General features: G+C 46.8%; 1 protein-coding gene across 7 annotated transcripts in view; it reads left to right on the top strand.

Moving 5' to 3' along the window:
- Nucleotides 1-18037, top strand: part of LOC144098512 (uncharacterized) — a 40557-nt gene that overhangs the window by 14739 nt on the left and 7781 nt on the right. For 4 of the 7 annotated variants that reach the window (XM_077631213.1, XM_077631211.1, XM_077631212.1 and 1 more), the window contains 12 exons: nt 1893-2057; nt 2979-3122; nt 4263-4415; nt 6255-6401; nt 7769-7969; nt 10514-10639; nt 10836-10976; nt 13070-13255; nt 14691-14831; nt 16316-16441; nt 16529-16660; nt 17726-17848. In XM_077631213.1, the coding sequence (XP_077487339.1) occupies nt 1893-2057; nt 2979-3122; nt 4263-4415; nt 6255-6401; nt 7769-7969; nt 10514-10639; nt 10836-10976; nt 13070-13255; nt 14691-14831; nt 16316-16441; nt 16529-16660; nt 17726-17848 (1785 nt within the window). The remainder of the gene's footprint in view (nt 1-1892; nt 2058-2978; nt 3123-4262; nt 4416-6254; nt 6402-7768; nt 7970-10513; nt 10640-10835; nt 10977-13069; nt 13256-14690; nt 14832-16315; nt 16442-16528; nt 16661-17725; nt 17849-18037) is intronic. The other 3 variants (XM_077631216.1, XM_077631215.1, XM_077631217.1) reach the window with 1 other exon arrangement.

The raw sequence follows: 18037 nt of genomic DNA, 5'->3' as shown, positions 1-18037 counted from the left end.
TCAATTTTGCCTATAATATCAAGTGTACTTTGAAAAAAAAAAGTTCTTCGTTTGACGTCCGCGTACTTTTGTTCGCTGTTGCGTGTCATTTTTCAGAAAGGAGAACATGAAAACAGGAAATAAAACTTAAACAGAAGTTAAAATCATATATTCACTTTTGGCTAGCCCGGTCCAACTAACGTCCATAATAACAAACTACCAAAACGATGATGTCTCCTGGCCGTAATCTATCGCAAGCTTTAAGTTAAATTTACTGGCTGCTCAAATAAGATACTTGGCCTCATGACTTGCAAGCCAGTGTATTGACAAGACCAACACAGAAATTCGCCAAACGATTGTCACGGTTATGAGTGCAATGTGAAACATGTGCTTTTTCATCGCATAATCGCAACCTGTTCATGTCGCCTCTGCCGTAACTTTTCTTCCTTTATGTATTCTGCGCGACGAGCTTTATGCCAGTCAACATGATAGCCGGATGAACAATGTGCATTCGCTTCGAGGAAAACTGACGGTGCATGCCTAAAGTCAAATTTTGTGCACTTGCCACAAACACTGATACATTTTGTCTGTAAAATACAAAGATTGTTTCTTCAACAAGCATTTGAACCTTCAGTCTTTCTGCTTCATATTAAGCCCATAGTAAATGTCAGGTCATTCTTCGCCATCTGACTGCTCCGAGATGCGCGTTTATTTGGCGTTGTACGCGAAGCAGACAGCCATAGGATGGACGTACGATGACACACGGAAGGACATAGGACCTGGTATTTAAGTAACGCTACAAAAACGATACAGAAACAGATACACACAGAAGAAACGGGAGCTTCGCACACAGAGCTCACTGCTCACACTTCACGACTTTTCAAAGCCGGGGCCTGTCTACTACCTTCGACGAAGCCTGACCAAGAACCGCATAACAGCGTGCAACACGCTCTCAAATAACCAACTCCGAAACTGCTAGAAGGAAGTTTCTAGAAATTTCCAGACAGTTCTAGAAGCAGGGGGCGGCGCTGAAAGAGAGAGGAGGCGCCGCAGGACGTGTTAATCTGCGTCTCCCTACCCTCGTCTTCTCATAGGGGCTCGAGCCCTCTCGAACGCCTGTCCTCTCGCGCCGCTCAGCCAAGGTCGCAAGGAGAGGAGGGTCTGGGCCCTGCCCTCGGGAGCGCCTGTTGGAGCGCGCATCTTTGAGAGAGTTCCAGAAAAGTTTTTTTTCTTCTTTTCTTCGGAGCGCGCCCAACAAACGCCTAGCGTTAGCTATAGCGCCCTTACACCCATCTTCTGAGCAGTACATAACGTCATGAGTAATTTCACTTTAACCCAAGGCCTTACGCTCAGCCTGCTTGAAACAGACACAGAAACAAAAATAAAACGTGTAAGAGGTTGGCGCTGGTGAACACTGGCAAGGATAGGTTACACTACATATAAATATCCCCGAAAGGAGAAGATTGCACAGCCGTCGCAGTAGCTCAGTAGGTAGAGCACCGTACGCGAAATTCGGAGCACGTGGGTTTGAATCCCACGTGCGGCATGGGGTTATTTTCTTCTGCTTTCTTATCAATTATGTTTCAGCGATATAATTGCGCATTAATCTCCAGTTACTGACACCGTAAATTGAAAAAAAAAAACATCAACCATCACCTATGCTCCTTGGTTTCGGTGGATGTTTGCTTCCGTCATGTGTATACTGGAAAGGTATCCGGATTGAGTGGACACGAAAGACGCATGTTCAGTTGATCGCACAGTATTTTTCCTCGAAGCGTTTGCAATCAGCATAGTCGCAAGTGTTCGTAGCCCAAGCCTGCCTGGCATTTATGAGGAAATGTCGACCGGTATATCGCCAGAGTGTGCGGGTTCGCTGCCGTAGAGCTGACAGAGTGTCTCTCGTACGTCTCCAGACATCGACGAATGCCTGTACGGTAGCCACACGTGTGGCTCGGCAGCGCTCTGTGTGAACACGAACGGCGGTTTCCAGTGCAAGACGCCAACCACTCGGACAGCCGACCGGGACACCCAGTGCCCGCGCGGGTTCCGGTTCAACCCGCACGCTCGACAATGCCAAGGTGTGTTGACGTGCGCTCCAGCTGCTTAGTATAAACTTAGGTCTGTATCGTGCACTTGACATTCGTGGTGATTAGGTAGCGCAAACCACCAAAGAACGCAATGATGGCTGCACAACACAGCTCTTGTGTTAGGCAGTCGTTAGGACCATCGTTACTAGTTCATGTTGCAGAAATTACTATGCACCACCAAGTTGGTTTTAAAACCGTGTTTCACTTCATAGGCGTACCTGTCTAGAGGAAAGACAGAATAAAAGTATAGTAAACGTAAGTGAGAAGAAAGTGCAAGGGCATCAACTCTGTTATATCTCAGTCCGAAGCAAGCGCCCTCATTTTCTGCGTGAAAAAGAAACTCACCGGGTTACCGCAGGTTCTATTTCCCGCCCAGCTGCTTGTAGATTTGTAGCACTGCAGAGCGTTTTGTAAAGCTACTGAGGCTGATGAACGTTCTCCCATTTTCTCTTTCTCGCTTCTTCCCTTCATCGTCTTTCATCATCATTGTCCTCTTTTCATTGGTATCTTTCACTTTCTCTGTTAACACTTACACGTAAACAGACGACGTGCTTGTGAGGGAAAGCTTTTCAATGACGCGAAAAGCAGGACAGGTGGAGAAATAGCCACGCCATGGTCTGAAAGAACGACAGAGGACAGCGTGTGCTGGCTGTGACGAAGGAAAACATGTGACAGCCTGCGGAAATCTTCACACCAGTGTAACCGATTGCAAAACCTTCAGGAAAATTATCACAAATATGTGTACTCATGCCTGTTGGAAAGAAAAACAACTTCGCCTTTTCACCACAAATGGTTGGGCGCTTTGCGGATGATACCCTTAAGCCCTGTGTTCGAATTTTCTCTCTCTTCATGGCAGTAATGACAGCATATGCTTTCAATGTTCTTTTTTCTTTTCCTATCACTATGTCGCAGATGTGGACGAGTGTCGGGAAGGCACTCATAACTGCAGGCGGTCCACACAAAGGTGTGAGAACACCAATGGCGGTTACAGCTGTCGAGACAACATTCCCTGTCCATCAGGGTACCGCATGGACACATACACTCGCTCCTGCACCGGTAAGTGTACCGCAGTGTATTTCGTTAACGGCGAACTAATCTCGAAAAACTTTTAAGGCGACGTTATCGATTAACTTCTAAACAGTTTCTTTTCCCCTTCAGGAAAAAAAATTGACAACTAGAATCGACATGTGCATGCATTTTGCACAGTTTGTCTGAGTAACTCTTCATCGCAGTGCCCAAAGTGCCTTGAAGGCTCCAAATGCCCAAAATAAAGAGTTGGGCAAAAGCAATAATATTCCTCAGCAGTCAGCCTGATCTAAACCCTGAAAACAAATGCATATCGTTCCGACGTACAGCGACTGAATATGAACATTTCGCAAATCTACACGAACCGATGCAAGACTTCTGTATATTGCATACGCAACCAGCTGGAACTACTATAAGAAACCACGAAATTATAATCGGAGATTAAATAAATTGCTTTTGCCTAGTTAATCATCAAAACAATTGAGGGACGCAGGGGCCGTAATTGAGGGCCACAACAACAGCTGTACTGCGAGGAGTTGATAACTGTTTGGTGCGAAGAATAATCAGGACCGCCTCGTGAAGCCGTTCAATGCAAACATCTCAGGACCACGTTATGATCGCTGAAGAAGCAGCAGTGCGCTTCCAAATGCGACCGCCGGATTCACAGGCCATCTTTGACTTTGAGCACATGAGCATGGCGTATCCTGTCGCCGTGTTTTCCTGCCTTTTTATTCCCCTGTGTCTAGTTCATGTTGGGGAATCCCATTCGAACCTTGTAATGAGCAGCTCACCGAAGAGTATTGTTCTGTCTCTATTGACTTCACAGATGACGAGTAAATCTTATCAAGTCACTGTATAATCGGGAGAACAGAACGAAATTTTCAGTGCACTCGAAAATTGTTGCTATTAAGGTTGCTATTAAGGCCTACCAGACTCTTTCGTGCTGACTCATTAGACTAAGAACACGCGTAAGCGAATTTGTCCAAGCAGTATATTTCCTGTACTCGAATGCGTGCTTAATGGCCGGCTACTGAACTCCATTTGGGCGAATGCAAATGTTGCATGTTTAAGCGAAGAGAACTAATGTGAAAGAAAGAGAGAATGATGCGACAGACATGTCACTAAGTAAAGAGCACTCGTTGCATGAGGGTTTTAACTCTTGCGTTGCAGACATCGACGAGTGCGCTGAACGCCTGCACACGTGTCCTCAGAGGGGGACACGCTGTGTGAATACGCCGGGCAGCTACAGCTGCGCCAAGAAGTCACGTGTTCACTCCTGCCAACCCGGCTTCAGCTACGACCCGCAGATCAAAGGATGCAAAGGTGGCACTTCATTTCGCCGGCCAAGCGCGGCCAGACCCAAGCCTCGGTGCTTGTCTTGCGGGTTGGTCCGGGTGGCCCCCGCGGAGGTGACGGCGGCTGCAGCTCGGGCTTGGTGGTGCTTCTGAGCTTTTGGTACTGTGGGAGGTTTGGCTAGCAGGAAGGGCCTCTGCTGGAAGAACTGCTTTGGTGGGTCTCTGGCCGCGGGCGCGCCATTTTGCGCCAGGATGACCTAACTGCCATCTCGGTTTCGCCCCGCTAGCATCGCATGCGACTGCTACTCTGCCCCGCGGGGATTTCCTGCATGACCGGGTCACCACGCTGCAGCAACTTCCTCCCAGAATCTCCCTTTGCCGCATCGCTTTGGGAATGCGACTGGTGCCCTTCCTTCGGCGCCTGTGGCAGCAGTCGTATACGCAAGCAGGTGTCATCCGGTGAACGCCTGTGGTTAACGACGAAAGAACTCCAGGCTGCACAGTAGCGGTTAATTTCTCAACTGCACTATCCAAGACTAACGCAAGCCGGCGGTAATACTGTGCGCAGAAAACACAACCCACGAAACAAAATGCTCAAAACGACCTGCTTTTTTTGACATGCCATGATCTTGTCCTTTTGTCGTTTAACCTTGCCAGAAGCATATTAGAAAGCTCAAGGAACAACGGGTGGAGATGCATGCCACCACTGATGGCGCTGCCACTGCAGTCCTATTATTGGTTGACGACGTTAGACAAAGAGAATTCGAGCATGCGAAGCATGTGAAGCGCTGTTTTGGTTGTTTCCTTCGTGTTTAGCTTGTCACTTCTTTTTTGAAATTGACGCTTGTCACCCTTTTTAAATGACATGCTTCATTCATTTTATTATGCACTGTTTTACCAGAAATAGAGTAAATATAGAGTATAGTAAGAATATAACAAATATGGTAACACAGTATTTGATGTGCTCAGACATGTGAGTGAGTACAGAAAGCACGTTCGTGCAAAAAACCGTTGCGTACAACCACATTGCCGCTTGAAATATTGCGGCTGTTTCTAATGTTCCCATGCTCTTCTGCAAACATATATGCGAATTCTTTTTTTTTTATTTTGAGTAGCCACATCCCAATCTGTGGGTCTTTGAAACACAAAGTGCTCTTGAAAATTGATGATCAGGCTCTAGGAATGTAGTGGCGTCTTAATGTGATGACATCACAGCCTCACGAATACGTTTACATCCTACAGGTCGTCGTGTACCAGTTCTTGTCAAATAGTTATTCAAACTAGTGCTGTTTTATTTGGATTTCTTGGGCACACATAAAGCACTGCATCGAAGGAAAAGTGTTTCTTTATTATAACATCGAGGCGGGGCTGCTATCAGCCTCCCACGAGTTTTCCTATACAGCAAGAGTCCACAAGGCAAAAGAGGCCCTGCTCCATCTTGTAGAAGCGGTAACTTAGCTTTCCACCTGTTTGTACCCGCTTCACATTTTTAGGTGACGAGTATACAGGCGAACCTCGTTCTAACGAAGTAGTTTATAACGAAATATTTGTTATAACGAATGAATGACAATTCATCTTGGAAGCTCAGTCAACACGTGGCCCCTTCACCTCTGTTATAACGAGGTTCCGCTGTATTATACTTACGCAGGTAAGTGTGGCCTCTAAAATTTCTCACTTTATTTGCTTTACTGCGATGACAAAGAATGTTCTGACTTTGGTTCTGAAGATTTCGAAGAACTAGAAAAAGTCCTTTACGCTTTCATGGATCCGGTCTCCCTTCACTATCTTCCCCGGAAAGAGCTAACCCGTTAGTCGTTTGCGATTGCATCGCAGAAAGAAGAGAGCTTTGCCGCATTACCTTTCGCAGACATCAACGAGTGCACCGAAGGGCTGAGTAGCTGCGAACCGCACGAGACTTGCGTCAACGGAGTGGGTAGCTTCAGCTGCGTGCCGGCCGTGAATGGCGGCTGCTCACGCGGCTACCGAAGGGACTCAGAAACGGGCCGCTGTGAAGGCGAGTAGGCGCTCTTTCAGCGGGCTTCTTCCAAAGGCAGAGTCCGCGTTTACGATTGTGGCTTGATCATTCCTGTGACACACTCTCCGACATGAAACTTCTTTTACAGGAAGATGTATGATATAAGTCTTTCGAAAGACAACATGTCTGGAAGCCTGCACGTGGAACGATGATTTATTTATTTATTTATTTATTTATTTATTTATTTATTTCTTTATTTATTTATTTATTTAGAGCGCTCCCATTCGAAGCAGAGTTTGCCGGTGCATGCACTGGTTCCTGAATGATATATGTGGTAGTTATCAAAACAAGCGCCGCGAGCTCCACTGAAGGTTAACTTTCCTGTCTTTATCTAAATAAGCGGATGGTGGCTGAGCGCCATTAAAAGACGCGCTATAGCGTAGAAGTTTTCGTTAACGTTGACGTGTTTAACGAGTGACTGCCGCATGAAAAGCTAATCGGCTGAAGGTAGAAACTGTGCAGCAGGTTTTGTTTGTAATAAGGGAGTAATTACTCGTTGGCATCCACACAAGCGCACCCATGCGACTAAAAAAAAAAAACTTACCAGCTTAAACAAAAACCGGTAGTTACAGAAAAATTCGTCCCGGTTCGAATTACAAATCTACTCCACCTTGGGAGTGTCTCCTAAACATCTGACCGACCAGTTTTTGGGTTCTGCCAATGCTATGACTCGGTATGTGCGTTATTAGTTGCATTACTTTACAAGAAAGTACAATCCGGCAAGTCTTGGCGAAATGAAAGAGGCTGTACGGCTGGGCAATCCAGATTACTTCATCCAAAACTGCGTCTTCATTTGGACTCTTCACGGGAGTCTTCAGGGCACTTTTTGGGTGCAGTTAAACATTGGCCACACAGTCTTTCATTTTGTCAGTTTATCTCCTGATCTTCCAGAGTATGAAAGGTCCAGGAAAAGATTTACCTCCGACAACTGAAGAAGGTAGTTGTGCTAAGGAGTGCTCCTGTGAATAAGAAGGCGTTAAAAATCACGCATTTAAGATGGTAGACCACAACGATAAGCCCGCAGGACAGGGCTCGCAACATATGAAGTGACCTCACAACGAGGACCAGTCACAGTCTCTAGCAAAGGTGGACATCATGATTTACTGTTCCTTTTACTAGCTTGGATACTTTTTCCTTCTGTTTAGTGTATTCTAGAACCAGTGCATGATTTGTGTTCAGAATAGCTCACAAAGAAGAGGAGCATTATTTCAGTTCGCCTGGCCCTCTTTCATGCTTAAAATCCGCCGTGCGCTAAAAACAGGCTAAATTATACCTGTCTGCGCTGCGAGATGTAGTAGGGCAGGATGCTTACAGAGTCCCGATTGCCTCGCTTCCCGAACTTGCAGACATTGACGAGTGCGAGGAGTACGCGCACAGCTGTACGGGCCACCTGCAGTGCATCAACACGAGGGGCAGCTACCTGTGCGAGCACCGCCCCAACACCACGCACTCCAACCCTAACGGGTCCGTGATCAAGGGTGGAAATGGTGGTGGCACCACCTGCGGCTCCGGATACAGAGCCGACCCATACACGGGAGCCTGCAGAGGTCAGCATCACTTCGCCGCAGGCATCGCGTCGTCGATGTCATTTTCATCATTGTGATGTCATTTTCATCATTGGCATTTGCCAGACTTCATCCGAGAAAACTTTCTGTCGTAGAATACAGGTGCATGTGAATTATTACGCTGCTCTTTATCATTGTCGTCTTCATAATCGTCGCTATCAGCTGAGTTGGATCCACTGCACATGGAATGGAATGGAAAACTTTATTGCTCTGTATCTCAGAGAGATTGGCGGTGGGCCGGTGTCTTCATGTCGTGAGACCTGGCCGCTTCACAAGGTCGGCGCCCCTATTCCAGGGCACCACTGCACAACAAAGGCTTTTACTAATGAGCTCCAATTGTTTCTCTTCGCGCCAGCCTATTGCCTCACATTCCCAGCAAACTTTTTGGCCTCCTCGCTGCACAGGTCTTCCTTTCATCCTAGGTTTTTTTATCTTTGTATTCTTCTATTAGATCATCATTCGCTAGTTTTGCTTACTACATGCTTTGCCGATTTGCTGAATTTTTAACCTAAGTGTCGGGCACAAGGAAACAAGAGAAAAAGCTGCATTTACTTGCTTTCCTCCTCGTCCTCTGCTTGTGGGGCCTGACACTGAGGGTAGCGAAGGGTAAGGCGTGTGAGAACGTGTGGTGGAACACGCCTTTCAGTGGCGAACAATTGAGCATTTCTTTTATTTCTGAGGCCCAAAAGTTAGTGAGCAGCTCTTTTTTTTTTAAGATATATGCCGAGATATCCTTCAAATGCTTTTGTTCTGTATCTACATTGCTAAACACCTAAAATAATGTTACGGGAGTGCGTGCACAATGTAACATGCGTGGACCTCCACGAGACTTTCGTCAATTATTGCTTCTTTGCACTGTTCTTGTTGCTCAGGCGATTGCCGAAAAACATTGTATAGGTAGTTCCCATCCATTCTGTAATTTTGCTGATGCTGATGCGACCACTGCTGATGCTGTTCAGATAATAGTATCCTCGTGCATGTGGCTTCATTGTCGCCAAATAATGATGCTATTTTTCTGTTTTCCTGAAGAGCCATTTCTAAGCTGCGTTTGAATTGGTATTACGTTTACATATACGCTTTTTAATTAAACTCGTTTGCTCTGCATTCATACTGGCTGCTGCCTCTGCTTCCATCAGTGGCTTTCGCTACCTATTCACCTAATCTGAGCGCGAACGCACCTGCGGTAAAGCCGGGAGAATTTTTCTTTGATTTTCTCTGAGCCACGCAAAATCCAGTAAAGAGAGAGAGAAAAACTTCTATTATCGACAAACGTTGGAGAGAGGTCCACGGCAGATGAAGCCCTTAGTCCAGGGCTCCACTTGCCGTAGGCATCCTGAATGGCTCGCGGAATCAGGTCACGGTGGTCGTCCAGGGCTGTGCTAGACAGGGTGCCTTTCTACTGGGACAACGAGTAGCTGGGTATGGGGGTACTGAGAAAGGAGGCAGGTATTCCTACGTGGAATAGTAGGCGGTGGGATGTTAGCCACAAAAAGGCAATTTGAGGGGTGTAGGTAAGAGATGTGCCTGACAGCAAGATGAAGGAAAGTGTTAGTCTGTATTTGGCGTCAGAGGGCCGCTTCCTCCTGGCGGAGATTTCTGTGAGGTGGGGAGTACAATTTGCGGTACAGTCGGTAACGTTGGGGTATGTGCTAATAGGTGAGTGGGATGGGCTCCGGCTTCTAAGAGCTGGGATGGCCTTCCACTAGCGGCCGCAGGGTAAATTCTCGGGATGTCACATAAACTCACTCATTGCATCGTTGCCAGGGAGAGACACATGCCCAGGTGTCCAAGCAAGGTGGGTTTTTCCGGTTGTTACGGGCTTAGGTGTAATATTCTATGCGTGATAGGGGAAATACGTGCCTGTGTGTACCTGGGGCAGGCAGTTTGCAAGACAGTAATTGTATCTGTTAAATTATCCAGTTGCCATGTTCGTTTTGCGATGGCTATGGCACATTCTTCGGCATATGTGGTATTTCCAGTGCGTACTGTGGTTATGGTGACTGTGTCACCCTTCCAGTCAGCCACAGCCGCCGTCGCTATGATTGCCGTAAAATCTGTTGCGACGTCCGTGTATAGGGTTTGTTCAATGTTAAAACAGATACCGTAAAGGGATTTTACCCTTGCATTGCGTCTTCCATCGTGGAATTCGGGATACATGTTTGTCGGCACTGGGGTGACGGAGATGCTCACTATTCATCCCAGGGCGATGCCTTTACATTCACAGGATCCATGATTAGAGGTCGGGTAACCTAGTCGCTGCAGTACATATCTGCTCTTAGCGTTACGTTTGTCTTTCAATTTGATTTATTTTATGGGCTTGAATAAGGTCCTCGATTTCCTTGTGGAGACCTAATTGCAGGAGTCTGTGGCTTGGCTTGCAGAGTAGGCGGGTGTGCCGGCTGCCACTTTCGCTGCTATGCGGATGAGAATATGCAGTTGTTTGTATTCCACTGCTTGGGTTAGCGGATGGCAGAGGACCTAGATAGCGAATAGTGCATCGAGATAGCAGTGGGCTCATGCACGCAGACATCGACGAGTGCCTGGAAGGAGAGCCGTGCGCCAGCACCGAAGTGTGCCGGAACTTCCAAGGCGGCTACAACTGCACCTGCAACCATGGATACAAGCGCGACCATGTCTCGGGAACCTGCAAAGGCAAGAGCTCCTTTAATACGATCCCTTATTCTTCTTCTTCTTCTTCTCCTCAAGTATTATTGACCCGATCACTTCATCTTCTTAACGTTTTCCTGGCGTTCGGAAATGCCAGGAATCGGCATAAATCTGTACAGAGATCAGCTGCGGTGCGCAACTACGGTAAATGCTAGTGCTTTGTGTTGCGCATCCCCCACAGATGTGAACGAGTGCAATTCCGGCGGCCACAACTGCCAGATCGGGTTCCGTTGTGACAACACACCGGGGTCGTTCACCTGCGTCCGCATCTCGGGATGTGGCACCGGCTACACCGTAAATCACGCCACTGGACAATGCGAAGGTACGCGCATTCTCCTTCTTTTCATCGCACCCCGTGGAAATAAAAAAAAAAGCCTGGGCCGTACATATTCTGTATTAAAAAAAGAAACTGATGACGATGATTTGCTTAAGGCGCAGGGGCAGGTTGGCCAGAGAGCGCCATAGCAAAGTGTACTTTTTGTATGCACGAAATGAGTTCAAACACACTTCTTTCAAAAGTTTTCGCGGCTCTGGAGATCGAACCTCGCGCCTACTGCATACGAAGAAGATGATAAAATCACTTGACGACCGCAATGGTAAAAGGAAACATGGGATCACCTGTTGTGGCAGTTATACCGTTCCTATCAATAGCCGCCTCCGTAACTGTTGGAGAGGATCGTCCTTATCGTTGTGGATTGAACAGCGCGAACCTCTATAAAGAACAAGGAACGCAGAAGAGCGCAGACACAGAACTGACTTTTTTTTATTAAGAAAAGCAGATTTATGCAGAGGAGTGATGTGATTTTACAGAAGCCTGCCCATCTTGTAATGAGCAAAGATCCACAGTGAACAAATTCTGACAATCCCAGCTTCTCATCACACTTCTGAATCTGGCTGGGTTCATGTAGTCTAGCTCCAGGAGATTCGTACATCTGTGGAACTGTTCGCTAACGCATATTCAAGATATCTTTTGATGACGACAGGTGGCAATCCTCAGCTAACGTGCATTTTATGGTAACGACCGCTGCTGAAAAACGTCGTATGATGCAATAACCTCCAGAGGCTTCGCCATAGAAAGGTCATACAATTTGTATGACATTACTAGACATCTGTACGAAAAACGTATGATTTTGAAAAATTTAATGACATTTGTATGATAATTTTGAATGATTTTTACGATAATTGTATGATATTTGTATGACATACCTTATGAGTTTATTGCATCATTCAACTTTTTTCAGCAGGTGACACTTGCGAGTAGCACAACGTAGAGAGACCGTGCTTAGGGATGCTGCATGGTGAGGTAAACACAGCAGGACGTGTAGTTTGTCGTTCCTTCTTGTGTCCAGTTTTTGCGCTAAATTCACTTCATTAGCAGGAGGCGGCTAGCATCTAAACGCTCGCGCGGATTTCCTTAACTGTACCGATCCCACTCTTTCTGCCAAAGTCTCTTTGAGCATCGACTCCCTGTCCAAAGGTGTACATGATTGCTTAAGGTAACAACGTGACAAACAACTGTCAACACTACGAAAAGGACGCACTATGAAAATTGGCAACAGGTTGTAACGATGTGCCTGCCTGCTACGGTTCTGCAGATGCATGCCTCAAACGTGCCTTTTTCGACTCACCCATTTCACTCTGTTGGTACACCGTGCACAACAAGCAGTGTTGGATTGAACTCGGTGCAGCTGTCGTCTGTCTTGCCGTCTTTGTTGACCACAGTCTTCTCGTTTCATTTTCTTTTCTTCCCTCCGTCCCCTTACTCTGTTCCACGCCACCCCCCCCCCCCCCTCCAGCAAGACAGGCTGGGGAGGAGGGGCACGCTTACTGCACTCTTACTGACTTCGCATTCTGACTTTATTTTCATGGTACTCTCTTTCCTCCTTCATCTTACTATCCTCTTCTCCCTTTCCACCAGTGCAGGGTAGCAGGTAGCAAAACCGGTTTCTTCTTTCCGTTAGCCTCCATGTCTTTCCTTTTCCTCCTCCTCCCTCCTTATTTCCTTCTCTTTTCTCACCTTGAAGCCGCCGCGAGGTGGTTCAGTGGGGTAGGGGTAGGGTGGCCTGGTGTTTTGTGGCGTAAGCGTGCTTAGACATTTATTTTCGGCACTATTTCCATGCAATAAAGAAAAAAAGCCGCGAGGTGGCTCGGTGGTTATGGCGCTCGGCTGCTGACCCGAGAGACGCGGACTCGACTCCGGCCGCGGCGGTCGCATTTCGATGGAGGCGAAATTCTAGAGGCCAATGTACTGTGCGATGTCAGTGCACGTTGAAGAACCGCAGGCGGTCGAAATTCCCGGAGCCCTTCACTACGGCGTCCCTCATAGCCTGAGCCGCTTTGGGACGTTAAACCCCCGTAAACCAAACCGAACCAATCTTTTCTCACCTCGCTGTAACTGCGACCTTGTAACTGCAGACGACGATGAGTGCGTGCTGGGCATCCACAACTGCGGCGGCGACTTCGAGTGCCTCAACACTGAGGGCTCCTTCCGCTGCGTCCGGCGCACCTGTCCCCCGGGGAGCCGCCGGCAGGACGACGGCAGCTGCCTGGCCACCGAATGTCCGCCCGGACACAGGAGCGACAGCTTCGGACACTGCGCAGGTGGGACATACGCACGCGTAAGACCGCACCGTTGGCATTGAGCAGTTCAGCTGATCTAGGAGACAAGAGCTAAAACATTTAGAATTTTAACGCCGTTATACCGAGTAGATACGCGGAACCATTTCTTTAGCTTGATTCGCTCATGACTATCCCCTCACCTCTTTCGTTTCACTTCTTCAAACTGCCTGCTATTCTTTATTTCCGCTACCCCAGCTCAGGTGCCGCCGATTAGTGATGGCAGATGCCGGGGTGAGCAAACATCTTTTACCTTCCTTTTGTTATTTTAAATAAATAATCACTATATATTGCCTTGCTGGGTCGTCGGCACGTCTGGCGACGATATATGATACACCGGTTAAGATCTGATCGAGGTTAAGCTTATCTGATATGTTCGTGTCGAAAATGTGATGAAGACGACGATGTGCAATGCACAGCGCGAGAATGTGTAGCAGTTTAACATGTGCCATCGCTTATGAGGCAACAACAACACGAGGCGTCATCGTCTGCGGCAATAACATAGTGCTCTCGTGCAGCGCGCAGAAAAAGTAATTTGTTCGCGCCGCCGCGCGTTCTAATACCAGTCGAGCCAATGGTTATTTTAATAATTTATTTATTTAAGGCCAAGGCTTCAGCGATGGCCCGGCTTTTGCACCTTTGGTCGAGAAGTAGAGCTTTCGCTCTAAATATGTGATCGGTATACCTTGCCACTGAAAGAGAGAATAGAAGAAACGAGTTCTGGCTCATCGAGGAATTGCTTACGCGCGGTGTGAACAGTCACCCGCATATGCTTGAACGCGACGTGTGTTCTGCATGCACGCGAGGTTGACAACTTTGCAGACAGTGGTGCCGTAGCCCTATGAAAACTGAGATGCAGTGGCATTAAATTATGCTTGTTGCAAACTTAATGTGCTCATTTTCTGTGAGGTATAGAAGGCGCAGTTGAAAGAGCCCCAGTTTTTAACTGAATCTGGTCACACTGATCTATAAATACATGACATTGGCGAGAAGTTATTTGATGCTCCTTAATGAGATTCACCACAAAAAAACGCATTAATTAGGCCGGTTAACGATTACATCTTTCGAGTTTTTTTTTTCATTGTTCTTCATTTCCTCTTTTTGGCTGGGATAGGAATGTAGGAGTAATAATATGAACAGATAATTTTTTTTTCTTATACTGAGTCGCTTAGTGTGGCTTTTTTACCGTCGTACACTTGCATGCGCTCCTCAACAGGATCAGCAGACGAATTGGCTAGAGTTAAGTTTGATGTCATAGCTGGCTTTAAGAAATGCAGCAAAACAGTTTTGTCTAGAAAAAACTGCTATAAAATGCGCGTATAGTTGTACTAAGCTTATTTCTTTTTTGTACTATTTTTTATATTTTATATGTTGTTCAGCGTGATTTCTTTCGCCATCCCCTACCTTTGCCCATGCGCAGACATCAACGAGTGCATGCACAACCGCACCCTGTGCGGCCGCTATTACCGGTGCATCAACACCGTGGGCTCGTACCACTGCGAAAGCCTTCTCTCCTGCACTCCAGGTTACGAGCCGAGCCCCCAGGCGAACCAGTGCCTCGGTACGTCCCGCGATGTGGTTTCTGCCAGTGCAACGCTAGAACTGTTTGGTCATATCTATGCAGAAAATCTGCTTCGAAACTTGGCTGCTCCCTGGGACCACATCGTGGAGGTCACCTGAAGCAGGGGGGGAGGGGGGGGGGGGGGGGGCTAGCGCAGGAAAATATGAACTGTCGCTGCCTACGTCACTAACCGAAATGTATTGCTTGTTTCAAATTTTAATTTGTAGAGGGCGCGAAGAGGAGGAGACGCGACGCGCCGGCGCTGCGGTGGCCGCTGTATGTCAGTCACTCGTGATGCCTTCTACAACCGCGCAGCCAGTTGGTGGTAGCATGCAACCTCGCACTTCCTCGCTGCGGCACCAAACAAACGTCTAGCCACTCGGCGTTCTCTCTCTCTCGTTGCCTCCGAGCTCTCCCTTCGAGGTGGCGCTTCCTTTAGAGCGATAGCTCTATTCAGTGCAGAAATTCGAGTTTCAATTTGGGCTCTTCTAAGCCTCAAATGCCCTTCTGACTTAGCGATTCACAGCTACAGTCTTCAGACGAATGACGAAGGATGCTTTTGTTATGGCCTATGCCATGGTGTTCCCAAATTTGGCCCTGGTCATTACCAACATTGACCAACCCCACCCCCAAACTTTGGCCCACTCCCCCCTCCCAATTGGACCTTCTCGTATTTGGAACAAAATAGACAGTCAGGATAATGACTATAGCCAATACGATGGTGACTTCCCAATTTGACCCGGACCACTCTAAGATTTGGCCCACCCAAAGCCGGATTTGACCTTCTCGGATTTGGACCAAAATTGATATCCAGGCTAATTTGAATGTGCTTAATACGATGGCTCCCTTCAAATTTTACCCGAGCCATTTCCAGAACAGCAAAATTATAGTAGAATGATGAACAGTTATCGCTCGACCATTCGGTGTCACAGAATTAAACCACTTTAATTTTTTCGGGAGAATAAAAACAGTCTGCTCTGAATCATCGCGCGGTCCTGTCGTATCTAATTTGGTCTCTCGGCAGGACCTAGCTCGCTGTACAAATTCATCCCTCGGACTGTTTCATCTTTGCATTTTTGCTACTGAATCTCTTTCGCTGATTTTATCGTTACGCACCATCACGCACCATGCCCACAATTTATTTTACTGCGCATAGAGGTAGGCGGAATTACTGTAGGCGGAAAAACGCGGTTACCTCTTCTTTAATGCGCATCATCAAGACTGTTGCCATAGCGAAATTCGTAGAAAGATTTTATACCACATGGACAGTAATAAAGGAGGAGCTATTAACAGTGGCTCCAGGAACCAAACAACTTGGCTTTTTCTCAACGCCGAATCAACTTATTATGCCGTCGTTGGAAATGCACGCTAAGTGTGCAATCTCTTTTTACGTTTTTTAAAATGTTTCTACGCTCACCTGACGCAAGATGTGTTCGCTTGAATGCATACCGCGTTTCTACTATTCCTCCTCATCGCTGATGCAGACATCGACGAATGCGCCACTAACTCTCACGACTGCCGGGAGAACCAGACTTGCAATAACCTGCCCGGAAGTTACGTGTGCGAGTGCCCCATCGGGTACCGCATGAACTCTTTCAGGGACTGCGAAGGTGAGCCATTCGCTCAGGCGAGACAGCAGAGGCCTTTCACGAACAGCACTAGAGGCAGTGCATTCGTATCTCTCGTTTCGTGCGCAGACATCGACGAGTGCACGCGCTTCTCCGGTAGGGTGTGTTCCATCAACTCCAACTGCGTCAACACACCCGGGTCCTACACGTGCGACTGCAAGCCTGGATTCAAGAGGGGCTACGACGCACGCACCTGCATTGGTAAACTGACTGCCCATATGTAGGCGTTTGTCACTTCCTGGGCACACACGATTCGCGGCTCTTTATGTGGGTCGGTTCTCGAACAAGTCGGTACTGAAACGAGTGGCGCCATCTGTCATATCCGAACGAGTGAAATGTTATAGGCAGGAGGTCAGAAAGAATTAGCAGTAGTTGAACGCGGTTAAAGCAAGTTTGTCGAGCTATAGCACGGTTTTCCTTTGTTTGTCAAAGGACGAGAACATTGGTTTGCAGAGATTATCTTTTATTCTTTGTAGATAAACTCTCACAGTATCTGTCGCCGGGCTCGCTGCCATTCCGGCCGCTTGGCGTAGGTGCGCCGGTGTCCGTGAGTCCGCTGCGCGGGCGCCAACGCCATCTGTTGAAAGGCGCTGTTAGCTCCGGCAGACGTGAAAGGCGCGCCATTAGCCACACAGTTTTCTTGCTCCTTCGTACAAACCCGGACAACGGCGTAATAATAATAATAATAATAATAATAATAATAATAATAATAATAATAATAATAATAATAATAATAATAATAATAATAATTATTATTATTATTATTATTATTATTATTATTATTATTATTATTATTATTATTATTATTATTATTATTGTTATTATTATTAAATTATTATTATTATTATTATTATTATTATTATTATTATTATTATTATTATTATTATTATTATTATTATTATTATTATTATTATTATTATTATTATTATTATTATTATTATTATTATTATTATTATTATTACGCCGTTGTCCGGGTTTGTACGTCAGGAATGGAGCCTTCGCTCTAACACACAAACGCGTTTCGTGAACGAATATGGATTCAAGTACCTGACTCGTGGCTCCTTGATAGCGGTGCAAATAGATGAAAAAACATCGTTGCAAAAGCGTTAATCCAGGCGTTACGTCAGTTCCTTCTTTCTCTGCTGTGTCCTCCTGTGAACTCTAGAGCTTCACCGGTCCTTGTGCATCGAAAAGATATAAACTGTATGTTGTATTTTACTGCCGAATACTGACTGACCAGATCTTGCTCTTTCGTTTCATTGCAAGACGTCAACGAGTGCACGGACGGGCTGCACGCTTGTGACCACTCGTGCATCAACACGTGGGGCTCGTACGAGTGCGCCTGCAAGAAGGGATTCCGTCTTGCCGAGAACAAGCGGACGTGCGTGGGTACGGCTCGTAGGAAATGACCGCATGCGCACGATTAATACCGTCGATAAAGCATTCATGAAACTTATCTTGCCCGTTAGAACGCAATTCATCGTTCAGGAAAAGTGCGACCGCGGGACGCTAGAGACAGCGGTCACAATAACAAACTGCTGGACTAGAAACTAAAAGCATTTCCGTTTTCTTTGTAGC

Source organism: Amblyomma americanum, chromosome 7, assembly GCF_052857255.1.
Source record: "Amblyomma americanum isolate KBUSLIRL-KWMA chromosome 7, ASM5285725v1, whole genome shotgun sequence".
NCBI lineage: Eukaryota > Metazoa > Arthropoda > Arachnida > Ixodida > Ixodidae > Amblyomma > Amblyomma americanum.
This window is presented reverse-complemented; position numbering and strand designations above follow the sequence as displayed.